We start from the raw sequence: 27,641 nt of genomic DNA, 5'->3' as shown, positions 1-27,641 counted from the left end.
CGGCTTGTCCGTACGCCGTGTGGGCACCTGTCGTGTGAGTGGCTCCGGGCGTGGCGGCTCGTCGGACGTTCAGTTTCTGTAAGATTTATCTCCAGGGGCCTACCTAACCCCGGCTCCAGAGGAGAACCTAAGAAGTTTAACGGAGCCGGGTCTGAGCAGATTAAGGCAGTGGAAGAGCGGCTGCGCCGGAGAGGGTGGGGACTGCGGGTGCTGGGGGGTGGGGGGGCGGGTGGGTAGGGAACCACCTATTCGCCCGGTCTCCCAGGCAGAAAGGTCTTTTGGCAAGACTGGCTTGACAAAGATGGCCCTGGAATGTCTCGAGTCCGGGCCGTGATGATCAGTGAGTGAGTGGCACCGGGCTGAGCCTGGGCAAACTGCCCAAGAGGAATGCTAGCACTTAGGAAGGTGAGGAGGAAACTCAGGATGGGGACCATCTGCTCCCCCAACCCCAGCGGGACAAAGACATCATCGGAGGTCTGCAATGCCGACTGGATGGCCTCGCTCCCCCCTCACCTCCACAACGTCCCCCTTTCCAATCTGGCAATCCCAGGTACTCTTCCATTCCTCCTTGTGCCCACTGTGTTTGCTTCTGCCATTTTAGTGTTCTTATTATTAATGGATTGGGTTGCTTTTCTGTTGTGCTGAGAAAATAATTGTCAGTGACCTTACTAAACCTTTTTATTTCCAACCAAAAACTTAACACTGAAGCAGCTGCTGTAAACAGATTTAAGTACACTGCCTCATTGGCAAAGGGGACTCGGGAGCATGGAAGCACCATTTTTTGTTTGTTTGCGTCTTTTTGTTTTGTTTTGTTTTGTTTTGTTTTGTTTTTACTTGGTAGCCTCATTCTAAGAATGTTACAGTCTTAATGTTGGAACCAGGCCATGTGAGGGGTGCATGTACCTGAATCGCTGAAAGGAAAAAGGAGAGATCAAGAGTAATGAATAAAAAGTCATTAACAATTTTAGATCTGGGTCAAAATTAAAACTGAAAGTATTTTCTTTCTCATTCATCTGACCTTGCATGTAGGAAAAACAAACAAACAAAGATTATCATTAGAGAACAGGTTCAGAACCAGGACTGAGTATAAAGACACATATTTTCGCTGTTGGAAAAGCCAGAAATGGAGAATGCAAATGCTCATCAGAGGTCACAGGCAGTCATTAGGTGTGATGAGGTGGTGTTTGAAGATTTGTCTATATATACACAGGTGTCTGCCTGACTGATCTAGAACCGAAGCGTTGAAAAGCACTTCTGCTCCAGCCATGGTTTCTCTCCTGGGGGTTTTATGCCTTGGTATCACTCGCATTAAATTTGTTAAATGTGTCCTCTTCGTTCCGCTCAAAAGCTGGTTAAAGCATGGTTTCTAGGGAGGGACTTTGGACTACAGTGATCCAAGATCACTTGATCGGCCGTGCTGGGTAAAGTCCCAGATGCCTGTACTTGAAAAGCACCCCTAGGAGCAGGGGATGGACGACTGCTAATGTTTTCTCTCAACTGGAGATAGAACAATTGCTCTTCGCCCCTAGCCTACCAGACAAACTTGCAAGCATCCCTGGGAGCAGTCTGATTTTTTTTGCATGACCTCATGCAACCCAGATCTTTGCTTTCTATGCATGAGGAAGAGCAGCACTGGCTTCAGATGCAGCCTTTTCCTTCCTCACCTCTTCTTTTGGAGGTCGTCCAGGTGCATTGTCGTCATGGGCTCTTGCTACTTTTGAGCAAGGAGAGGGCTGCTACATCTCTTGATAGTTACGATCACTTGTGTTTTATCAGCCATTGACTATAGTTCCTTGGGAAATGCCAGATGGTCATGCTTCAGAACAGGTCTTTTCCATGTTTAATCGACGCCTGGGGAGTCATCACTGAAATGATGCACAGGCTTCTTTTAACATTAGTCATTTGTCTTCAGGCTTTCCGGTGGAATTGTTTGGTCAGGTGGTATGGCAGGTAGTGTGTGTTTGCAAACAGCATGGCATCTTAGGCAGGCCCTAAATGACTTTGTCATTCAGGACATGGCCGGGGTAGGTTGGGGCTTCCTCCTTCCTGTTGTACTTTGGATGGACAGATCACACCACAGCCCCAGCTCTGCCAGTGGCTTGGCTGGGTGCTCTGACACCGTGACTCCAGAAAGGAGCTGGGCATTTGTTCTGCAATCTATAGGGTATCTCACAGTTACTAGAATTGCCAGGGGAAGGGGGCAAACAGCCAGAGCCTGCTGCTATGACTGGAAATGCTATGATGAGGCAGTATGGAGGACATAGGAATTTGTTCACCCTGCTTTGTGAGGTCTGGTCCTTCTAGGCAGAAAACAAAAAAAAAAAAAAAAAAGGAAGGAAGAAAGAAAGAAAAAGAAAAAATGACCTTGACTCCTCAACATGCTGAATTCACTTCTGTGAATGTCCTTTTCCCAGCCGTGGAAGGGGCATGAGCATATGTATATATGAGTTCAACACAGGAAAATCACATGTAAGTGCTAGCCATTTATGGACCCCTCACCAACCCGACCCCCCCCCCCAGTTTCCTTTCCCATCCCTCAAGCTTAATATTCCCTAGCTAATGGCTAGCACTCAAGTTCTGCCAAGCCTTGCGGAGAAATTCTGAAATACAGAAGGCATTCAGGACATGGAATCCATCATCTTCCTCTCCCATTTCCCCTCCACCTCTTCCCCTTCGTGATCACCTTCAGCGTAATAGTTCTTATTTACTAAGTGCTAACCTCACTAGCCACTGGCGAACACTACCTCAAATCTCTACACCTCCAAGACAGCTACTAACATCCTTATTTTGGAAATTAGAAAATTCTTGTCCAGAGAGGTTGAGTAATTTTTTTAAGATCACACAAATAGTAAATAACAGAACTAACATTTAAGCCCCTATCTAGCTGGCTCCAAAACCCATGCACTATCCCTGTGCCCCTCAGGGGGCCTTGGGGAGTGCAGAGCAGCTGTGTGTGTGTGTGTGTGTGTGTGTGTGTGTCCATCCGTCCTAGGGGAGGGGGTGGTAGTCTCTAACCAAAAAGCAGTTTTTACAGTCTGTCCTCTGTGGCAAATGAAATAATTTTTAAGATTAGGTGGTCTTTATCTGAGTGATTATGTATCACTGTGAAGAGATAGATAGACAGATATATATGTGTACATATTATATATCTGAGTAATATATATATTTACATGTTTACAATTATATATGTATATATGTGATATATATGTGTATATCTCTGTATATACACATATCCCTGTTTATAACTGGAACGCAGGAAGTTTTAAATTCAGATTTATCGCTTAGACATTTGTGTGATGTTTATGCACATGTATGTGCTCCCGTGTGCCAACCGATGATGTAGGGTGTCTGTCAGATTGTGTCACATCTGTCAGGGTGAGGATGGGGTGGCACTGACCTGGGAAAGGTCAGAGAAAAAGCAGGGGTTCTGGCAAGAATAGTGGACTGGGATGGAGTAAACTACATCAGATTTGAGTGCATCTGCTGCATTTGCCTAAGTCATGATGGGAGAGAACAGGTGTGAATGTGTACGTCTCAACAAAGCCTTGATGTATTATTTTACTTATACAACTGTTAAGAACACCTGTTAATGATCAGCATCGCCCAAACATATTGAAATATCCTGGAGAAGAACCCCAGAACAAATCTCATTGCCAACCGTTTAGAATGATTGGAGACCCCAAGGGTAAAGGATCTGGAAATTGCAAAAGTCAGGTTTTTAAATTAAAGCTTTAAACTCTACAAACATTTTCACTGACGTTAGTGAAAGCATGATATTCTTTATGGACAAATGGACTGATAGAAAAAATGTTTTCTATAACGTGTATAGTTGCCAATGAATTCTTTTTCTATAGTTTAGTGTATTTCTTTTCTTGTCCTTTTTTTTTAGATTTTTTTAAAATCATGCTTTTTCCCTTTATATTGAAGGTAAGCTGTTTAGTCTGTTGGAGAGAGCCTTGAACTTAAGAAAGTTGATATTGTTGATTCTGGCTGTGTGATATTGAAGAAGCATCTGAATTGCTCAGGACTTAGTTTCCTCATTTGTAATTAAGATGTTGGATTAAATGAAATACAGAGTCTTTTCTAAATTAAAAATTCTTTAATTGGAGGCTTTTTTATAAATGCCCATTCTTTGTCCAAACGTGAAAAGAGATAGAAGAATGAGTCATTTTAGGTCTAAAAGCCCTTTCTTTTATGCCCCTTTAGAACAAGAAATTATTTTTGGCATGTGCAAACAAGTACTCACAACTGCCAGGATGAAGCAGGGTCCTCTCACTTTAGCATCCTAAAAGGAACTGTAGAATAATTAGTCTAAATTAACTGACCCTGAGTACATTTTAAGAAACGTCCATGCTCAGGCCTGGGGGAGACCCAAGGATGAATCAGGCATCAACCTTAGTATAAAGGAGCTTACAATTTAGTTTTATATATACAAATTACCATATGTAGTTCAAAATAATTGGGGTAAATATTAAAACAAAGATATAAAGGTGTGATGGAAGCACAGAGAATAGAAAGATTAATTCCCGTTAGTTCCTACTTCTCAGATTAGGAACTACTTTGTTGAAAAAACATGGCATTTGACTCAAGATTTGAAGAATGGTCAAAATTTCAAGGGATGTGACTAGGCAGGTGGTCTGGGTTGGAAGGGGACTTTCCTGATGAAATAAACCAGTTAAGTTCAGGGATGAGGGTAGATGGGAAATGGTTGGAGGACTTTCTCTCCTGCCTCTCAGTAATGCTTTGTTAATACCTTTATCATAGCACTTCTGAACACATTGTTATTTTTGGCTGTCTATCATCCATATTGTCTATGAACAATTTGCATGCAGAGAGTATGTCTTATTTCTCTTTATAATCCTAGGTCCTAGTACACGGTAGCAGCTTGGTCATTGGAGACAAGTGGATGATTGAATGCAAGGGACCCGGAGAGTAAGGATGCTGGAGAGTGGCTCGCTTGCAGCCACCATCGTGTTTGATTGTGGTCAGAGCTAAACTGAATGGATTGATTAGGTTTACCTGGCGAAAAAGCTGTATGAAGCCACCTGAACATTTTCCAGCCATCTCTTATTCCTTCTGCATAGTATTCCCTTTAGATAAGCTTTAGATAAGGCTCATCACTGAGCCCCATTGGAAGTGAAAATTCTGAGGCAGAGCAAAATGGTCAGGAGAGTCAGAAGCAGAATTCTGGTGTAACTTGTGTCCTAGGAACAATTCTTTCACCCTGCATCCTTTCTGCCTTCTCTCTTCCCTTGTCAAATGGGAGCTTCTCATGTTTCCTGCCTGGCCTCAGCCCCAGCCTGCTCTCATTTCTTGTTCCCCTCTTCACCTTCCTTCCACTGCCCTGGCCTCTCCCTTTCCAGTGTCAACCCTCGCCCCCATGCTCCTCAGTGCTCTCCAATTCCCAGACCCTTCTCATCTTCCTGAGGATCATCGCCTTCTTTTTTGCCTTTCCGAATTCTATGCCTGTCCCACGCAGTTCCACCTTTGACCACCCGGTGAGTTCTGTAGCTCTTCTCACTTCCCACATGTGCGTCATGCAGACGACCAGATTATTACAGGGGCAAGACGAAGGGTCGTTACTCTAATTATGCTTTTGGAAGTTGGATTAGGTCTGATGCATCCAAAAGAGATTTGGGGATCCAAAGGGGCATAACATACATTGTGGAGCAAGAAGTCCAGGTTGGCTCCACTTTGAGGATAGCATGAGCTATGAGTTGGCCCTAGAAAGAAACCCATCCCCCTACAGGATTTGCGGCTGTGGAAAACCAAGGACAAGGCTGAGTCTACCAGGGCTGACCCAATCAAGAAAAACAATCTTATGGAACCAAAATGGACTCTTGGGTGGGAATACGTTTTGTTTTTGTTTTTTGTTTTTTGTTTTTTTGGTTTTTTTTAATCTGGGTGGTCATGGTGAGGAATAAAAAGAGCCTATGACTTTGGTGTTCTTATTAGTAGGTCTTTCTTCTAAGGAGGCTCATCAATTCCTTAGATTTCCCTACCAGTGCCCCCCAATCACACAAAAGCCACAAGGAATTCAGGAATCACTCATGTCTTCAAGAAGCAGAACGAATCATGGATTGGTTTAGAGCGTTAACGCTAGAGCCACTCTGTCTGGATTTGAACTTCACCTCTGTTCCTGATGACTCTGTGACCTTGGGCAGGTTTCTTACTCTCTGTGCTACAGTGTCCTTCTCTGTAAAACAGAGACAATAATGGCACTACATCATTTAGTTAGTGTGACAAATTAATTCATATAGCATGCTTAGAACAGTTTCTATCACAAAATGATGTCATTAAAAATTGATTATGATGGATTTATTAAAAACCTACACCTGGAATGGACAACCAAGAAGAAGTGTAAGATTAGTCCATCCCTTCAGGTAAGGCACAGTCTAGTTAAGGAGCTGACCTTCCAATTAAGCCATGTGGCTCAGTGCTCTCTGTCTGATCAGATCAGGATAACCTGAATGGTCATCCCCTCAGGGGAGCTTAGAGTTAAGGGAAGGATACATGGAGGGTTGCCCGGGGCGTGAGTACCAAGGGAGACTTAAGGGCAGTATGAGGGCAGCTGATCAAGAGAGCCAGAAGAACCTCTTTAGCTACTTACTCTGTCCCCCATCCCAAATTCAGCTGTCAAACTTTGTCATCCTCAGCCATCCAAAGCCTTTGGGGAAAATGCAACTCTGTGACAGGGCCATCCTGTTAACTTTGCTCCTTCTCTCCTCATTTCCCCACCACCTGCCCTCCTAACCCCGTACTTGCGTTCCCAGCTCAAGAGTAGGGATGTTAGGAAATGCTTTCCTTTGAATAGATCTTTATACATACTTTATAACTCTTTCCCCAGCCATTGGAATAGCCTCACAATCCCTCCAAACATACATATCACCCTCTACACACACACTAACACACACGCTACCCATCACGCAACACACACACTGAGCTATGGCCTCAGGAGAGCCTAAATTTTCATGCCTGTTGCTGTTTTCCCTTGATAAAGATCTTCCAAAACATGCCTATGGACCTCTCAAATCCTAGGAGCCTGCCACCTTCACCTGCACGCTGCTGTTTCAGATGTGCTTCTGAAGCTGACAGTTGGCTTCTGTCCCATGATTTGAGCTGACTACCCCCTCACCCCCACCCGTACCCCGCCAGGGGACAGGTTGGCTCCAGTCTCCCCCACCCAGCCCCTAAGAGCTTCCAAGTGCAGGCAGCTAGAAGTAACTGTTAGAGAAATGCTTTGCCTTTGTGAAAAGCTTGAACCTCTTCACAAATGCTGAGTAACCCTAATTAGAGTTTCAAACCCGGCCTGCAGAGGAAGGATTATTTATAGACATTGTGGTAGGTGGGTGTGTTTGTGTGTGTGAAAGGATTTGAACACCCATCAAGAACCAAATTAAGGTAGAGGAGCACTGTGACGGCGCTGGTTTGAGTAGTTACACGCCTGGTGGAGCCAGGGCCCTTCACTTCTCACAGCTCTGGGAATTCAGATTATATTGCTGAGCGCCCATAAGGATCAAACAGTCCCTGGGAGGATTACATTAGTAGGGTCTCTAGTAGCTCCAAGGTAACCTGGGTTTGGCCACAGAGGCCAGCATTGCTCCAAGAGGGTGTGTAGGTGGTGCCAGGAAGTGTCCGCGGTCTACCTTGGATTCATGGTCTACGAAGCCGCTGGAATTTTCTAGGAGAATAACAGGTGGGGTTTTTTTGTTTTTTGTTTTTTTAATTTCCAATTATTCTAGAACTATTGGCTGTAAGGTTCTTTTTTTTCCCAGAGAATATTCTGTTGCTATTTTTTTTCCTCTGTACAGACCTGACGGTATCAAAGGGAGAACCAGGAAGCATTTGTACCCTGTACTGCTAATGTGTCGGAGTGCCCAGCAGTCTGCGTAATGGTGGAACTGAACGATTCCTAGACACTGTCAGACTGAGATGAATATTTTATAAACATATGATTTGAAGGCTTCTGTGCTGAAAGCAATATTCTTATAAAGTATAACTGAAACCAGGTGAAAAAATGTCAAAGAGATAAAGGTGAAGACAGCATCCCTCCTTCCTGAACTTTGAGTTCAGGTCACTGTCCTGGCAGGAGGCACCCCTATGGATCTTCAAAGCTCTTTAACCTTTTGCTTCTTTTGGTTTTCACTGCCTAGATTAAAAAAAAAAATGTATTCATTTAAAGGAAAATTGGGTATTCAAAGGATATTTTTAGAGCACCTTTTGTGCCAGGTACTGTGTTAGATGAGGTGAACATGGAGAAAAGAGTCTTCTCCCTGCTTTTCATGAAGTTATGATCTTAAAACAGAAGCTAAAATTCAAACACTGTGGAGAAGAATGCATAGGATACTGTAATACTCAGAAAGCCAACTCCCAATTCCATTACTGGAAGGAGGCGGGAAGCCTGGTAGATTGAGCTTTCAAGAGGAGCTTGGGTTGAATCATAAAGAGCAAATAGTAAATAGGTGTTACAGGTAGAGGGAAGGTTATCACAATGCAGAGGTACCAAGGAGGAGCGAGGAGTGAGAGATTAGAGTGACCTTGAGAAAAGCCAAGCAGTCTGGTATGGTCAGAACATAGATTTCATTTAAACAGAGATGAGACTGGCAAAGTAGACTAATGAGTCTTACGTGCCATGCTAAGATTAAACTTTAAACATTATCCCAGGGCAAACAGCAGCTGTTGAAAGACTTGGTCAGGAATGGGTGAAAAGCCCCCAGATAACTGCATAAAGGTGAAGAGAAGCAAAATGGCACATCAGTTATTAGGAATGCTGAGGGGTAATATGAGAAACTCTTTCTTTCATTTCTATTTAATACATATGTATTGATTTCCTCTTATATGCCAGGCCCTCTCCTAGACACGGTGATGATCATTACACACAGTTCCTGCCTTCAAAGAGCATACAATCTAGTTGGAGAAATGGACTTTTTTCCTTAAGATTTTATTTATTTGAGAGCGAGAGAGCATGTGAGCACAAGTGGGGGGAGGGGCAGAGGGACAAGCCGACTCTCCACTGAGTGGGGAGCCCAATATGGGGCCGATCTCAGGCCTTCAAGATCATGACCTGAGCCACCCAGGCTTTCCAGAGAAATGGACATTTAATCAAGTAGTTATATTGTATGTGATGAGTAACTGCTCTTTAAAAACAAAACGAAACAAGTAGTTATAACACAATATACTATGTAGAATGATTGGGGAGGCAGAAGCTGCCACTGGAAGAAGTATATGGCATGGGCATCTTTAACAAGACTTGGGAGTCCAGGGAAGCCTCCTGGAGGAAGTGATGAATAGACTGCACTGGGAAGGATACATAGGAATTAGCCCTGAGATTGAGAGTGTTCTAGGGGAGGAAATAACGTGGAGAGAGAGAGAAAGAGAGAAGAGAGAAAATGGCCCACTTAACAAACCAAAATTGTTCACAGTAGTTGTACTGTAGGTTTTCAGGAGGGGAGGGGCAAGGAGTAAGGTGGCAAAGTACAGGGAGGTCTAACAAGCCATGTTAAAGTCATTTAGCTTTACCTCAACGGTGGTGGGAAGGACGTTAAGCAGGTGAATGACAAGGGGTCAGCCCTATGTTTTGGAAAGACGGCTCTGGCTGCAGTCCACAAAGTATATTGGAACTGGCAGTACTGGAGCCAACTGGAGCCGTTAGTTGGTTGATGAGACCATCCCGGTGGGAGGAGATGCTGACCTGAGGAGAGTGACAGTGTGGACGAAGGAAAGGGGAAGACACAGGAGATATATCAGAGGAAGTATCGACAGGACTTGAGGGTGAAAATAGGGATACAGGGGAAGAAGCAGGTTAGGGGGTGGCAGAAGGAAGCAGAAGGGCGGAGTTTGGGGCACGCCAAGTTTGAGGGACCTGTGGGACTTATCAGAATTGGGAGAAGGGCATAGACAGCGCTCAGGGGAAATCATTTCAGAGCTCAGTCTTACTTTTCACAATTTGCCCAACCCTGGACCCTCACCCACATCTACTATTATATCCAATATAAGAAGATTTGAGTTTGAAATCAGTGTCTTTATTCTTTTTATATATATATTTTTTAGGTTTCAGTTAAACTTTTACTTTGTTCAGGAACTCTGCCCAAAACTTCTAGTCCCAGATAAGTGACCCTCAGAAGCTCATCTAGTGTTGGCTTGTTCTGCATGAATTCTCTCATGTCTTGTTTAATGATTTCTTCAACTATATTGGCAGTTTGGGGTGGGAGTTGAGGTTAGCTCTGTGCACTATAGCACAGACCAGCTGTGAAATGGAAACGTTTAGTGACGTTACCACGCCGTCAAATACCACATATTTCGCGCACTCACATCCTGGGGTACACCAAAAGGCTAAATAAAAGCAGGAGAATTTTGTAGTAGAATACTTAATGTAATATAAGTTTTTCTTCTACCCTAAACATTTTCCTGTTTTCCCCTAAACTTTTGTATTATTCTTATTTTTGTGTTAAAAACTGAAAAGTTGTTAAAGAGAACGTGATTATTTTGGAACTGAGAAAGCTTATCAGGGGATGACCAAGTGCCCTTTGTGAGGTGTTACTTTACCAAAAATGATGCCATCTGTTCAGAGACGAAGCAGAGTGATAAGGAGCAAAACAGAGAAAGAATTTCTTATTAATGAATTACCTATACAATCTCTTACTTTGGGATGGGGAGCAGAGTGTCCCGGACATTTGAGGAAGAGAAAGTCTTTCAAAAGAAAATAGATGCCCATCCATCTGTAGAGGGCTTTAAAATGCCTCCCAGACATGGAATTGAAACCCCTCTGACTCACATAAATCCTAGGATGTTGGGGCTAATTCAGAGAATATCTGGGGCAGTGGAATTCTCATGGTGCCCTGCAAGAGCCCGGGTGAGGCTTGGTGCCCCTCAGGATTCCTCCTCCTGGCCAGAAGTGGGGACTGTTGGGGCAGACCTTGAACCAGAGAAGCTCTGCTTGTATTTGTTTTACATATAAATACCTCATCTGACAACATTCCAGGTCTGAAAAGCACCATGAAAAGCTTGGATTTACTCCAGCTGTCTAGCTCATCCAGCCAGCTGGGGAGTAGACCAGGAGTAGCTCTCTGGATTCCCAGGCTAATGTTAGTCCTCAGACAGTGGGATGCCTCTTGGCTTCTCAGCCCATAAAGATAAGTTGATCAGCATCCTCTGCTTTCCAGTGTTCTGCCTCACCCAGTGGCTTTGTTGCATTGTGAAAAATTCCAAATTCAGTAGGCACTTGATTAAAAATTAAATGGACCACGTGGCCCTCTCAGATTTTGTGGGCAGTTTGACCGTTGTTATTAATACTCTCCCACACGCCCTGTGGGAAATAATCCAGTCGGATAGGTGAAGTTTTTCCCTTTGGGCTGACAGGGTTTAAAGACGTTCTTCTTTGGTTTGGGAATCTGCTAAATGGTCTTCAGATCTCGAGCCTGGGACTCGTGTTGGCTAGATTCTGTAGATCCTAAAGATGCCTCAGCCTTTTCTGCATTTGTCGGCATGGAGTCACATTCCCTACAAATGCTGCATTTTTCCCAAGGACCTAGTTCAGGTGTGTGAAATGGGAGACCCCAAGGAGATGTTTTTAGAAAATAATTTACACAGGCATGAATTGCAGGAAATCTACTCTTTCGGACTTAACCTTTTAAATTGTTCGATGCGATGTTTTATTATAGCTGCTCCTTTCATCATTCTTTCTGTCTTATTTTTGTCCTGTGTGTTTCCTGACATATTCCTCTTCGTTGAACCAAATAACTCAAGCTAGAAGGATAGATGGAGATAAATGGAACTGGGGGATACAGGTGCTGGGGGTGAGGAGGTGCAGACTGTGAACTCTGCCTGTTTCAAGAAGATGGATGGACCAAAGAGAAGTTTGGGAAAGGATCAGAGGACCTTGGCTTACCTGCCCTAGAAACTCTCTAAACATCTGTTTATTCAAGCAGTCATGCTTGCATTTATTCTAGATGCGTGTATTCAGTGCCTACGATATGCCAGAAACTTAGGAACTGTAGGGATACTCACAGTCAGGTGTCCGTGACAGATACGGAGATAATTGCCTGAAGGTGTCCCAGGTTCATCAAGTTCAAGAGGCCGGGGATGCACAAAGTGAAAAGTACTTACATCTACTTGGTGGAGTCAGGTGAGCTCACAGGCAGATGATTTGTGACCTGGGTCACATACAGGTAATGAAAACAAAAAGGCAAGGGGCAATGAGTTTGTTCCCAAGGAGTGTGAGGGTTTTCTGTTTCTGTCTTCTTTTAAGCAAATCTTTTGCTATATCCAATAATCATAAGGCCCACTTCTTTTTTTTTAATATTTTATTTATTTGACAGAGAGAAACACAGAGAGAGAGAGGGAACACAAGCAGGGGGAGTGGGAGAGGGAGAAGCAGGCTTCCAGCTGAGCAGGGAGCCCGATGCGGGGCTCGATCCCAGGACCCTGGGATCATGACCTGAGCCGAAGGCAGACGCTTAACATCTGAGCCACCCAGGTGCCCCAAGGCCCACTTCTTATATGTAACTTTGCAAATGAGATTGTTCTCAGTTCAGGCCACAGACCTATTTTAGCATGCAAAATGACAGTCTGCTCAAATCCCATTTATTGTAATATTCATAGAGATGAAATACCTGATCCGTAACACAAGATGTTTTCTACAAAAACTGCCCTAAACATTTCCATCATTTAAAGACGCATGTTAATTTTTATGTCTGTTCTTAAAATGCTTTATTGTATCTCGATTTTTAATGTTTATATACAGGAGAAACAGTATAGAGAAGTAGTTCAGAGTACAGGTTCTGTTTTAGCATACCGAGGATCAGATCCTAATTACTCATCACGTGACCTTGAATAAACAGTTTAACCTCTCTGTCCCTTAGTTTTCTGCTCTGTAAAGTGGAAATAATGACAGCACCTGCTTCACGAGTACAGGGTTAGAGGAAACACGGTCTATATATGTGCCCTTACTCTTGACACCAACTGCCAGTTTTGGGATCCTCAAGATCAGCCTTAGTTTTGCTAGATAATTTGCTGGAAGGAGTGACAGAACTCACTGAAAGCTGTTATACTCACAGTTCCTGTTTATTACGGCTAAAGGCTACAGGTTAAAACTGGCCAATGAAGAGGTACACAAGGCAGAGTCCAGGAGAGTTCCAAACGTGAAGCTTCCAGCTGTCCTGTGGCTTGTGGACGGTGCTCATCTCCCGGTACCGAGGGGCGGCAGTACACACAAAATACTGCTAACCAGGGAAGCGCATCTGAGCCTTGGTATCCAGAGTCCTCATTGAGGCTCCACATGGCTGACCTCAGTATCCAGCCCCTCCAAGGTCAAGGGTGTATCCACATGACTCAAAGCCATCACTGTAAATCTCATCCTTAGACGTTCTGATGTGACCCCAAAGTCCCCAGGTGAACAAAGATACTCTTATCAGGCAAGCTATTGCAAGGATTTGAGAGATTACCTCCCAGGGCCAAGGAAAAGACCAGCCCTCTGGTTGGTCGAGGTTAACCTCTCCTTGGGCAAGGTTAAATTCTTTACTACACAACAAAGTTGTTTAAGAATTGTATAAGATAAAACATGCATTGTGCTTAGAATATTGCTTAGCACGAAACAAGCATAAATTTTCAATATGTAGCTATGGTTATTAACAGTCCTTTTTGATGGCCAAATATATATCTAGCACCATATTAGATACCATAGGATATCTTTAAAAGTTTAACGAGATATAGTTTGTGATCTTGTAGGAGAGATACCGAGATTCAAATAAAGCAAATAAAAGCAGAAGGCGGTGAATGCCACAGTAAAGACTGTGCTTGGGACCTGGGAAGGGAAGCGATTCCTTGCAGATGGGGGTTAAGGAACAGCTGCCCTGGAAGACACCTGGGAGCTGGTCTGAGGATGGATAGGATTTTGATATGGGGTGGAGGGGCATTTCAGACACAGGGAACCAAATGGATGAAATCGGAGATGGGAAAGCAAGGGCCCTCATGGCTCCCTGTACAGGTGACAGGAGAAAGCCATGGAAGAGGACTGGGAGGACGGACGGAGGGCAGATGAGAGAGGTTTTCAGTGTGGTGCGGAGCACTTCCTGCTTTATCTTGTAGGCTGGAGGGAGCCAGTGACAACTTGGGAACCAAAGAAAACCCTGAAAGAAAATCTGCCGTCTCTCTTTACGACTCCAGTCTTTGCACATGCTCTTTCCTCTACTGTCACAGCCTCCCTCCCAACAGTCCCCACTGCACTTGGCCCAAGACAACTCATCCTGTGAGAAACAACTCAGTACCACGCCTGTGCATGCCTCCCTTACGGAACATACTGTATGCCGTTGGGACTGTTTACCTGTCTCCCCACTACACACAGCAGTGTTTGGTCACCTCTGTATAGTCAGTGTCTGGTTCAGAGTAAGAACCTTGTGCAACAAAAGGAGGGAGCCGAAGAGAGAAATGTGGAATCCTGAAATATCTACAGAGAATTTAAGCATAAAGAGCAGATATTTCTAGTTAATTTCAGGAGAAAGTAGGACATAGAGAAAGGAACGATGTAAGACAAAATCTTATAATTGCATTGCAAAGTTCTCTTAAGGTGTCCCAAGGCTTTATAAAATAAAATAAGATAATCATAATAATAGAAGAAGAGCTTACTTATATAACACTTATAAAGCACTTACTAGGTGGCTGATACTGCTCTGCCTGATTTATGTAAACCTGCCTGGTTAAGCTTTGCAACCCAGTGATAGAAGTACTATAACCTCCATTTTACAGACGAAGAAACTGAAGTACAGAGAAGTTAAGCAAATTGCAACAAAAATCCTGGTAACAATACTAGATTGTAAAAACTGATCTTACCAAATTCATTTAAGTGCACTTGAATAAAAGACATCTGTAGAGTTGGAAATTGACCAGTGTTGGGCTGTGCTTCAGTTCCTTTTGTTGGTTGTAATAAAGTACTTTTCTTTTCATCTGAGGCATTTGCTTCCATGCCAGAACTGTAATGCCTGAGCACCCATGAGGATGGTTGTGTTTGAAACACTGCCCGGTAACCTGTTCCAGCTGAACAAGTCACGTTGTTTTTTTTTTTTTTTCCAAGACCAAACATGTAGGAGGCTTTTTATTGACTCAGAACAGAAGCAGCACAGTGGTTTAAGTGGTCTGTGTAGTAATTGCCCAGCGAGGATCCAGCCGAGAAAAGATCTTTCTGCCTTGATACCAAAAGATCAGAATAGGCTTTTAGCAGGCGTGTAAGCTTGTCAGGACGCTCATCTTTCAGAGTGGGGTGTGTTTTCGTTCACTTTCCCTGCTGTGCGTAATGTACCAATTCCCTTTAAACCTGTCATTTCATGTAATTTAGACTGCTACTTCTTGTCTTTCCCCTCCTACTTTTTCCCTTTCCTCTGTCGGAGTACCTGGCTTCATCCTTCACTTACAGAAAAGAGGGGAAAAAAACCCTTGTTCCTGAAGGGACCTAGCTGAGGAGCTTCCCAGGATCTCGACCATTCTGCAGTTTGTCAAATGAATCTTAAAATAACCCTGCCCTGTGAAAAATGTCAACTGAGCGAGGTGATTACGCCGGTGTTTTTTCAAAGCCCCCCCAATAAATTTCATAAAAATGTCAGACAAAGCAATCAAACACCAGCCTTTGGAGTGAAGGGAGCTGTCACGTAAATGCTAAACAAGAAGTGAGCTACTGGCGAGTACGTTAAATCAACGTGCAGACCTTCCCCTAGCCAACCATAAGGTGGCCCTCGAGAAAATGAGAACTTGAACCTGTGTGAAGGGCCAAGAATTTCTCCAGCAATTTCACAAAATTCTCAGATGAGCCAAAGATAAATAAAAGACCACCCCTCGGTCTTAGAGTGATTTGCTTTTTGCAAATATGATGAGTTAAATTTATAAGCACATTTTCTGCTTAAGTATGGTAAATATGAAAGAAATGTATCTTATTTCTTTACAATGATGAATAATTATAAAAGGTCATAAACTCCTTTCACGAACTGTTAATAAGTTGGACTCATCCGATTCTTAACATAGAAGAGACCCACCTTCCTAAATTTGCAGATGGAGCAACCGACCTCCAGTGTGAATTTACAATCTAACCAGAGTAGAACCGGCTATGGGATTCAAGGCTCTGAGCTGAGGAACTATAAAGAAAATGTTTCCTCAACTGAGAGAAGGTTAGAGTGCCCTCATGTGTCCCTACATAGAAATTATTCATGTCTTTACAAAATACAAAATCACTTTAATCTCTCCATCAAGTTCCTGCATTGGGATGAGGGCAGGCATTTAGCTCTAAAAACAAACCCTGTGATCACCACATGTTAGGAAGTAAATATACAATGCATTTGACTTGTTTCATTATTAAGCATATAGAAGCAACTGTATCCGTAGAGTGGTTTTGTGTGGATTCTGGTCTGACACACCTGGATTTTTGTCCCAGGCCACTTGAGATCTTTGTAACCCTGAACTAGTTGCAAAACCAGTCTGTACCTCAGTTCCTCATCTGTAAAATGCAGGTAATCACTGCTGCAGGATCATGGCAGAGATCCACCATGATCATGGCAGAGATCCAAAGAGATCTTGTATGCAAAGTGCCCAGCTGGACATTGGGTACATGATAAACACTCAGAAAATTGAAGTTGTTGTTGTTTTCAGACATGAGCCCTCACCAGGGATCACTGGGGAGTTCATGATGAAGGAATGGAATGCAAATGCTGGCAAGGTCAACAGAATGTCTTTGGGATGCTTTTAGCTCTTGGATAAAGAGGTTCCCATGGTGGGGGGGGGGCAAGCAGAGGGAAAGGAGAGATCATTTTTAAAGAAATATGTACTGAATATATGATTCCTCCAAAATAAATTCTTCCTTCAGATGGAGAAATTTAAATGGAGATAGGCCAAATGGCTTTCCCACAGATGGAATTTATTTCAGCGATAACACCTGGTCCCTGGCACCCAGAGTCCAGTAATCAAAGAAAAAGTCTCTATTCTGAAAAAAAAAAAAAAGTTGAAAACCGGATCCTATTTATGTCATTGATCCAGTTCTTTTAGAAGTCTTTATTTTTTGAGAGGGTAATCATATTAAAATCAATAAGAGCAGAGGTGAAAAACGATAGCTGGGTGAATTCATCCTCTGATTTTAATTTGCCTCTTTATTTGATGAAACAAGCTATCTCAGCGTAAGTGTTGAGCAGAATTGCAGTAAATCAAGTCCTTGTGCCCCTAATGAGCAAAGGTTCCCTCCTCCCCTGAGTTAATTCTCACAGCCATCCTTTCCATATACGTGGGAGCAAGGTATCATTATGTGCAATACAAGGAACCTTGACCTTTAAATGTTGGTGGAAACGCGGAGTCGGCGATTCTGTCTGTATCTTCCACTAGCTTATTGGAGAATTGAGAGGAACAGTCTAATAGTGTGTGAGCGAGCGGGGAAGGTGGTGGGGTGAAGGAACTCATCACCTGTGCCTCGATCTTTTTGTCCTTACATCACGGGGGAGGGGGGAGGAGAAGAAAGATTAGGTCGGACTTTAAGTACTTTTCCTAGATGCCATTAGCACTGGGAAGTCTGCATAGATTATCGTGGGGCGAGAAACAGATAAAAGGCTGCTTAGAGTTTGCAAGCCTCGCCCCGGGGGTCGCTCATCCTTTCTGAGAATCTGTTGCCTTTAAATAAGGCAAATACGGCATATGAAGCCAAGCCATTTATTATTTATGGAAAGTTCATCAAGCTCACCTATGGCTGTGGAGGAACAGAATGGAAGCCTGTGAGCCTCAGCAGCGCCCCGGCACTCTCAGCAGCACCTGCTCAGCGGGAAACGGCCCACTCCGCCCCGGCGTGCAGCCCTTGGGGCTGCAGAATGCTGCACTCTACACAATTGAAGTGCTATTCTGGGCAGTGTCAGGCTGGAGCTTGACTCTCTTTGTGGTTGTAAATCTTCAGTCAACTCATGAAAAGATATCCCCTGCCTCACACTTGAAAGTCTCCTATTTGTGTGGATTAACTGAACAATATATGGTGTGGTTGCTCCAGTTACCTCCAGTAGCGTTTGTGAAACTCGCTGTTCCTGGTGTTTGTCTCCTTTTCTGTGTTGTGCTTTTCTTTATACGTTGTTTTTCTCCTTAGGGTGGCCCTAAAATCTATATATCTTGCTTCAGGATGGTTATTATTGCTAGCCCTGTGGTAGGGTTTGAATTCCAGCATACTAAGAAAAAGATTTTTCAAGAAATAAAAGATTTATTTAGTTATTTATTTTAGAGAGAGAGCGTGCGCCGGCATGGGGGTGGGGGGGGGAGAGGGGCAGAGGGAGAGGGAGACTTAAGCAGACTCTATGCGAGGCCGGACTCAGGGCTCGATTTCACGATCCTAGGATCACGACCCTGAGATCACAACCTGGAGATCACAACCTGAGCTGAAACCGAGTTCAGCGTTTAACCAACTGCACCACCCAGGTGCCCCCATAAAGGGATGTTTTTGAAGTCCATCTCAATCAGAGAGAAGCCTCCCCTCATACTTTTCCACCTTCTCCCCACTTTATGTGGCACCACCCCACTCCCCAGCCCGGTGTGCCCCTGCCCGCAGACTCTGGCCCAGGCACAGGTGAGACACAAGGCCAGGAGCCACAGTCCAGCAGGGACAGCCCTGCTGTGATGGGGCCCGTGAGCCGGGCTGGATGGAGACGCGCTTTGCTTCGGACAGGTTGATAGTGTGGCACCCCTTCACTGTCACTTGAACCATACTGATTTGTGATGTAGAGAGAAATGCAGAAATGAGACCGTACCACACCTTTGAAAACCCCACGCAAGGTTTGTTTCCTCCGCTGGGTCTCTCCTAAGCCCTGCAGCCCCTGTGATTCCCTCTTTCTTTCCCCCTCTGATTCCCAGCCTTCCTCCCAACACCCCCCCCCCCTTTCCTCAGCAGAGCACTTCAGGTCGCTCCAGCTTCTGCCTACAAGCCTGCACACCTCAGCCTCACTTAATACTGCTTCAAGTGTGTCCAAAGCCATTAATGCCAAAGATGAATATTTCAGCTGTGCTTAGCAAACAAAAGATACCACAGTTACCAGGATTCACTCTGCTTAGAAGAGAGTGTGTATTAAAAAGGACTTTTTTCTTATCACATGTTCATATTCAAGATAAAGAGTGGCCTATGTGCATTAAAAAGAGCTCTTTTTTCCCCCCCATCTTGCCTATTTTGTAAGAAATCACTGGTGAAAACCTGTGTCAGCTGGCACCAAATATGGGGTTTATCCACTGTCCCTTGTGGACGGGTCCCTTTAGCTCCTGCTCTGCCAGTGCGCCCCTCCATGTGACTATCCCTGAAAGCCCACAGTCCTGGCAGAGCTGGCTGTCATGAGTCAGGAAGATGCCAGAGAAGGAGAGGAAGTGGCCTCCAGGGAAAGTCAGAGCTGAACAATAGGGGATCTGGAGTCCACTTGAGCCAATGATCTCTGAAGGGCCAGAGGTGTCCCTCATATTTCTTGTCACCCTGAGTCTGAGAGTGGACGCCAGTGCTAAGGGAGTGAGTAGTTCCTAAAGAGCCCTTCTTCCTAAACATGGCCTTGCTGATACGTTCCATAGGCATACTGAGGTGTAGGCTTTTAGTCATTTCTGAAATTAAGCAGTGGTCTCCCCAAACCTTAGAAAAATACCCAAAGTCTTTTATCAAATGATCTTGAGTGGGAATGCTTTTGAGTACCTTCAATTTAGTATATTTGAAAATTTTTTGAATTTCTTAAAATAAATCGCAGGTCCACTAAAATGTAAACACTTTTGAGTGAGATAATGTGTTTGAGGACCTAAACCTCATTTTTAGCTCATTTTCTGAGAAATACTGTTGGAAGATTTTTTTTTTAATAGAAATTCTATGAAGACAGAGTTGTCTGGGCTCCAGGTAAATCGAGGCATAAAATCCTTTTATTTTCTCAGAAAAATTCAACCCTTTAAAATGGCTTAACAAGTCACCAGGCTGTCATCTCTAAAACCCAAAGACAGGCGGACAGTTATCAGGAGGTATGGTTCAGCTGGGCCTCTGATCCCAGTTGCTGATCCCAGTTCCATTTAGGATCTGTTCTCTCTTCTTTTCCTTCTAAGGAGATGCTAGAAAATTAGTCTCTTTCATTGGTGTAAACACTTAACACCTTTTCTCTTTATTAAAGTATGGTACTACTTCTCTTCTGCTGTTTGCACTGACCATTTTTGGATCTATCCGAGCCTATATTCCTGCCTAGAAACCTTCTGGTCATATGAATGACCTAGCTCTATTAAGATAGAGTGTAAGCAAGGTGTGGTCCTTTGTGTTTGGGTACCTTTAATATCCTTTTGTTGTTGTTTTTAGATGGGGAAGAGTCTTCATTGCAGCTAAGATCTTCTTAACTTGCCCTGAGCATTTTTTTAGTGTCTGTATTTTACGTTAATTTGGAAAAATAAATTTGACATTCCAGGCCATTTTATGCAGCATCAGCTCCAGTGGGTAACTGGCAAGACGACTGCATCTGTTTTCTTGCAAGCTGCCTGCATTACTCTGGCCTCTTAATAATCAGGGAAAGAATATGTAAATTACAAATCATGTGACCCAAAGTTCAAACTGAGATAAAATAGGCAAGCCCTAATTGAACAGAGTTCAAAACACTCTGACTGTTCCTACTAGGCAATGCACACACGTTCAGTATATGTTTTAAGAGCAAGCTTGCAATGAACCAGACTATCTTAGGTGTTGGTAGAAATAATATGATTAAGTCCTGATAAAAATCTGGAGTTTACATGGAGTTTAGATGGCTCCTTACAAAATGAGCTCAAAATAATAGTTGTCTTTAAAAGAAATTTTGCAGATGGGACGCCTGGGTGGCTCAGTCGTTAAGCGTCTGCCTACGGCTCAGGTCATGATCCCAGGGTCTTGGGATGGATCCCCGCCTCGAGCCCTGCCTCAGGCTCCCTGCTTGGCGGGAGAGCTTGCTTCTCCCTCTCCCACTCCCCCTGCTTGTGTTCCCTCTCTCGCTGTGTCTCTCTCTGTCAAAAAATAAATAAAATCTTAAAAAAAATAAAGAAATATAAGAAATTTTGCAGAATAATCATTTTATCTATATGAAGCTCTCTGTTGATATTAGTAAACGTACTTCCTGTGACATTGTGGCTTTTTTTCAATTCTTTAAAACACACTTTTCCAAGTAAATGCATGCATTTTTTTCCCTCCTGAATAAGAATTTTTCTCTGGATTTCATCTCAGGCGGGCCAGTTTTAATGTCAACATATTCCTACAAACATGCACAAAATGCTTTGGTAACGGAGAGACATTGGTTCCAAACACTCCTGTAATATCCCTACTATGAAGGCTCGCTATCTAAACATTTGCCATAACAACTTGTAAATTTGTTTTACCTGAAATTCACTAGTCAAAAATCTCATCATAGTGAATTCAGCCATGTGGTCTATCAAACACCTTTAAGTAGCAGTACATCCAGAAGAGAAGATGGAGAATATTTTGTATCCACAGCTCAGTGGCTCTCCCAGCAGGCTTGAGTTATGTGTAAGGGCTCTCAACTTCCCATGTTAGTGAGTGAAAACGTCTTCTCAAACAGTGAAAAGCCTGTGAATAAAATAGGTGAACCCAAGAGGCCTGAAAAGTAGGAGGTGATAAAGCGTGTTGAGAGAGGCAAACTAACATCAACTCAGCCGTGCTCATGTCCCTAGGAGCTATGCACCAATATTTTCAAATGTGTAAGAAAATGCAGAAAAGCTTCTGAAAGTGTTGTTGATTCTAGTATTTGGTGTTTAAAATATATTATGGGAAGATTCTTTTGTTGGATGGTTATATAAGTGTTTGAGTGTTTTAGTGATATTTGTGAACACTGGTGGGTTGGGAAAGCATGGCTGTTTTTTCCATTTCAAATAATGGACTATAGGCTTTTGCTCTCCAAAAATGTGGTAACATGTTTTTAGAGAGAGGTTGGATTTGATTTTCTGTAACTGTTTTTGTGTAGAAATCTCTTGAGGATGTGTAATTTAATGATGTTAAAAACAGAAAGTTCAAGAATAGGCTTGGAACTTTCTTCTACTTTCAATTATATAGTCAGTGTATTTATTTACTCCTGACTTATTGACATTCCTGAGTTATTGACTCGAGATAATTCATTATTTTATGTTTAGTGTCAATTTATATTTAAACTGTAAATACTGTGATCTGAACTTGCTCTTTTTGATGTTGGCTTTGATGTTGATAACCTAAGTTGAACTGCTAATTTCATTTTTCCCATTCAGCTGCCGCAGCAGGTCACTGAATATAAATCTTTAATGAGGTTTCGTGACATTGTTTAAAAACCAGATAATATCATCCAAATGGAAGATGACACAAATTCCTTAATAGTGATATAATAAAGTGATGATATGTTTGAACTTCTGTTGGCCAGGGACTCTTCCAAGGGCTTACCGGAGTTAATCATTTCATCTTAATCACAAACAGTTGATGTTGGTATGGTTGTGATCCCCATTTTACAAAGGAGGAAACTGAGGCACATCATTTCAGTCACATAGCTAGTAAGCAGTAGAGCCAGGATCATGAACTTAGGCAGCCTGGCACCAGAGCCCATGCTCTTACCCACTGTGGGAACTCTCCATTTAGCTCATTCGGTGCTCTGGTAATTCATTAAGTTAGGTGTCAGGACTCAACATTCTTCTTGCTAAATTGGCATCTGATAAACGTCAAGTCTGGGTCCTTTGCGGCAGAGGAGGCAGACAAATGACTTGTTGGCCCTGGAGATGCCTAGTGGGAATATTTAAAAAATAACTGGAGGGGCACCTGGGTGGCTCAGTTGGTTAAGCGACTGCCTTCGGCTCAGGTCATGATCCTGGAGTCCTGGGATCGAGTCCCACATCGGGCTCCCTGCTTAGCAGGGAGTCTGCTTCTCCCTCTGACCCTCAGCCCTCTCATTATCTCTCTCTCTGTGTCATTCTCTCTCTCTCAAAAATAAATAAAATTAAAAAAAATAATAAAATAACTGGAGGGGCACCTGGGTGGCTCAGTTGGTTAAGCCTCTGCCTTTGGCTCGGGTCACGATCCCAGTCGAGACTTGTCAGGCTCCCTGCTCCATGGGGAGTCTGCTTCTGCCTCCCCCTGCTCTTGCACTCTTGTGCTCACTTTCTCTCTCTCTCTCTCTCTCTCTCTCTCTCTCTCCCTCTCAAATAAATAAAATCCTTAAAAGATAACTGGAAAAGAGGGAATTGAGTTGGTTCCCAACTCACTGGTGTTCTGGCAGCAGGGAAGAGAACCTTCCAGTACTGGGGCAACTTATGAATGGGTGTCCAGTGAGAAGCAGTTGCTGGAGGCATTGAGAGACACGCTGGTTCAGGATAAAAAAGAGGTGCAGGTGGGTGGGGGAGATGGCTTAACTGGGTGATGGAGATTAAGGAGGGCCTTGTGATGAGCACTGCGTGTTACATGTAAGCGTTGAATCCACTATATTGTACACCTGAAATTAATATTACACTATATATTAACTAAAATTTAAATAAAAACTTGAAACAAACACAAAAGAGGTGTAGGGCCAGAGGTCCAGCCCAGACAAGTCAGATGTCCATTTGGCTACTGGAGAGTTCAGTGTAGAGTGATATTTCTCAGCATTTTGTTTTTTTTATCACTAAGGAGTCTTTTTAGCCGTTTCTACCCTGCCCACCACCGCCCCCCCACGCACAACGATACTGCAATACCACAGATACACTGTGCACCTGTTTATGTACCGTGTATGTGTATCTGTGCTTTATACGTAAAAGGAGAAGGAATTTTTTCATCCCCCAAGAACTGATTTCTGTCCCCCGGGGGGCAGTGTCACCCCACTGAGAAGGCATAGGCTAGGGGGCACAGGAGGCACTGAATGGTGTTCAAGTGAACACGGCGTGGGAGTGTGGGTTTCAGTGAACCAGGTTGGAGGGGGCTAGTGGGCTTCAAAGTCAGAAGGGCTCACCAAAGGCAGAGTAGTATCTAAGGAGGGGGTAGGGGGTGGAGAAAAGAGATTTTCTTAAATATGTGAGGTCAGAACTTTTTGACGTGGGCTCACCATCCCCACTTCCCCATTGCCACCCAGAGATGTGAGAAGGAGTTTCTCTTTCTCCTATTATTCACGTAACTCCTGTCTTCCCTCCGTGGCTGAAAGTGTGTCACCATGTAATCTGAAATGCCACTGTGTTTTAATGAAATGTTCATTTCAGGGTGTGTGTTTTGAATTTCCTGTTTTATTTAGAGACCACGTTCCCGTTCCCAAGAAGCTTGCTTTAAATTCTTTTTAATTAAGTGAGTTCAGAAAAAAATGGCTCCTACTCCAAATTGCAAGAACTAGGTAGTGAAAATACTGTAACTAAAAACTGCTGTGTGCTCACTTGAGAGCTCCTAGTTCCCATAATAACAAACCTCAGAAAGAATCAAGTAGCAACTGCTGTTCCAGATAAAGAGCAAACTGGTTGTCCCTGGTCCTCAGAAGGCCAGCTCATTTTCTTGTACCTGGTCTCTTCGATAATCTTGGAATCTAATGCTATGTAGGAGGAAAAACATTGAGCACACATCTTGCTGACCTCTTCCCATTCAAATCTCTTTCCTCATGATTTTGCTACCACAATGACTTTATTCTGACCTCTGTAACACAGCCCATATCTCAAGGGCCCTTATTAACCTTAAATAACCTCATTTAATCACTTACTAGAAAGCATGATAAAGAAAGGAAGTTCTCCCAATATTTTTCTTCTTCACAAAGAAGCAATGGTTATTCAGTTGGTCAAAAGGCAGGAAGCATGAATTCCTGGAATGAAAGAAATGGTGAAGATATGGGAAAGGCAGTCCACCAGATTATTATTTGAAGATTTGAAAGTACTAGAAGATCCATCAGAGTAGGTGATCCCAGAAGTCAGAGAGCTTGTTGGGAAAGGATGATCTTCTATTTAGGCAGCAGGTGTCAAGCCTGGGTGCCCAATAGAATCACCTGGGAGCTTTTCAAGTCTTCCAGTCTCAACTCCCACCCCAGAGAGAATCTGACTCTCTGGGCTTGGCTGGGGTCTTGGGCACTGGTGGTTTTAAAAGCTCCCCGAGAGGTTTCTGATGTGCACTCAAGATTGAGAATCACTGCTTCAGATTACAAAGTGCTTTCTCACATATTATCGAGGGTTTTGTACACCTAAAAAGAGGAAAAGGAAACGTTTGCAATGCCTGTTGATTATATAAGGAGGAGGAAGGGAAACAGTAGTAATTGTGAAAATGAAAGGATTGCAGAAAAATAAGCTTCCAGAAATTGGAGGAAAAGCCCTCACCCTTGTAGGGCTAAAATTAGGGATGCTGGCTATCCATTGAGTGTAGAACATGAAAGAGGAGCTTGTGTGGCCATACTTCCTGCTCTGTATGGACTGTTCTTGAGATGACAACAAAATTCCCTTCCCAGAGTCTGAAAACAGTCATCTAATATTTGATGTCTATTAGTCCCTAAAACCTTATTGAGTCCACTCTATAAATGAGAAATATTGGAGAAAACAAGAAAAACATTTGTTGAGAGTCAAAAAGTATGTTAGAAAATATCATGTTAATATTTCCATGTCCATTTTGGAATGTGCACATGATCTGCGTGTATAGACAGAAAATGTGCCTCCACTGTGATCCTAACAGCTTTCAAATTGTTCTAATTAATAATTCTGCAGATGAAAGTGGCAATTAAAAACCTTGGTTATAGCTGGAGGAGAAGTAGAGCCAATCCTGGGCTCTCAGGCTGGGGGGAAATAGAAGTCAAGTCACAGTGAGGCAGAAGAAAAGTAAGTTGTGATCAGGATATCAAATTTTAAGATTTTGGAAGTGGATGATGACAAAGCTTAGGCTGCGACCAAGAGAGTGAGTGGCAGCTACTGTCAACAAAGTAAAGGCTAAGCTACCATCTCCCTGTCAACCAGTAGATGAAGAGGGACAGTACTTGAAGTGCAGAAAAGAAAATCTTCCAGACCCTAAATATTTAAGGTCAGGAGTCCCAATTAATGACCCCTCCTCATTCTAGTTTCCAACTCACAGAGAATGGCTAATAATAACAATAACCATAGTTCAGCACTTCCTACATGTCGGCATTGTCCTAAGCACCTTGAACACTGGTTTTGTGACAAGAGACACTATTAGGCCCATTTCACAGATGAGGAAATAGATGTAGGGTAAGCAATTTGCCCAATATGGGCTGTAAATGCTGGGGAGAAGTTGTAGACAGGGTTAGGGTGAGAGAATACTTTATGGAAAGTTAAGTTCAGCTGAAGAAGTGAACAAAATCCAGGAGGAGGCCTGCCTACCAGTGTGTCCTGCACACCAACAGATGCCAGGCTTTGTGTGGAGACCTGGTGAGAGATGAGTCTAAAATAACACACTGGGGCCATATTGAAGAGTTCTGAACACCAGTGCTCAGCGTTGGAACCTGATCTGGGAGGGAGGAAGGATGAAAAAAATGACATAATTAGCACTGTATCTTGAAATGATTAACTTTCGAATATGAACAAATTGGAGAGAAGCTGGAGTGAAAGGGATTACAGTAGGGTCCTTTTGGTCCTGATTATATGACAGATAATGAACATATGAACAGGGGGGTGTCGGCTGAAGGTTAGAGGAAGAGACAGGTTTGATAAATGTTGCAAAAGTCAAATGCAAAATTTTGGTAACTGGGTGGATGAAGAGTATGGGTGGGGGAAGGGGGGCAGAATGTAAAGAGAATCCAAGCTTTCAAGTTCAAGTCACTGCACGATTGGCAGGAATTCAGAAGAGTCACTTTGTGGGGTAGGTAAGAGGGACAGCATGAGCAGGTGGACTCTGGGAAATCTGTAATCTGCTGTGTGAGCAGGTCATCAAGGTGGGAGACCTCAGCAGGAAGTTGAAAACAAATCTGGAACTTAGAGGAGTCTGAGCTTGAAGTGAAGCTTTTGGTGTCATCCGCACGAAGGTGCTACGGTAAACCTGGGGAGCAGATGAAATCTCTGGAAGGGGGAAAAGGAAGCAAATAGAGAACAGATCCTTGGGAAATATTTAAATTTGGGGGCAAGGAAGAAGAGGAGCCAGCAAAGGAGACAGGGGGAGAGGTTAGCAGAAGGATAGGAATGTCTAGAAGTATGTATCACAGAACACAAGGGGATGGAAGGTTCCAGAAGAAAAAGCTGACTTAGCAAACCCTCAGAGAAACTCAGAAAAATTAAGCCATTAGGAGTTGTCAGTTGAAAGGTTATAAGGATCTGGAGGAGCCATAGGCTAGGAGGCGGCCTCGGGTGGGAAGGAGGGGGTAGAGCATAAGAGGCAAAGCAGGGCTGCGCTACCTTTGAAGAGTTTGAGGGTGAGGAAGAAAGGGAAGACACAGTGGCTGGAAGGGCTAAGACATGTGAGGGAAGGTGTTTTGTCTGGTTCTTAAGTGAAAGGGCACCTGTTAAATCTATTTTAGAGATAAAGGAGCCACAGAGAGGGGTGAGTGAAGACGCATAGATACTGCCAGGTGGTAAAGCAAAAATAAGGAAGCAGCAAAAATATTTCCGTGGCAGAAAGCACAGCAGAATGAGGTCCTAAACTTCTTCAATCCTTATCATAAAACTCATCGGCGGGAGCAGCTCATGGAGCTGTCCTCCCTGACTCCCACGCAGCAATTCTCACAGAAATAGGGCAAGGGCCAATTAAGAGGTTTTCCCTCCTC

The 27,641-nt window shown here is 43.5% G+C and overlaps 1 protein-coding gene across 2 annotated transcripts in view; it reads left to right on the top strand.

The window, feature by feature from the left end:
• Positions 1-240: 240 nt before the first annotated feature.
• The window catches only part of PLCXD2 (phosphatidylinositol specific phospholipase C X domain containing 2), a 49,030-nt gene continuing 21,629 nt past the window's right edge, over positions 241-27,641 (top strand). For both annotated transcript variants that reach the window (XR_003517849.2, XM_027582056.2), the window contains exon 1: positions 241-550. Coding sequence is in view for 1 of the 2 variants with exons in the window: in XM_027582056.2 (XP_027437857.1) it covers positions 388-550 (163 nt within the window). In the remaining variant the exon portion in view is untranslated. The remainder of the gene's footprint in view (positions 551-27,641) is intronic.

The sequence above is a fragment of the Zalophus californianus genome, chromosome 1, assembly GCF_009762305.2.
Source record: "Zalophus californianus isolate mZalCal1 chromosome 1, mZalCal1.pri.v2, whole genome shotgun sequence".
NCBI lineage: Eukaryota > Metazoa > Chordata > Mammalia > Carnivora > Otariidae > Zalophus > Zalophus californianus.
Note: the sequence above shows the minus strand (reverse complement) of the source record. Positions and strands in the feature narration are given on the sequence as shown.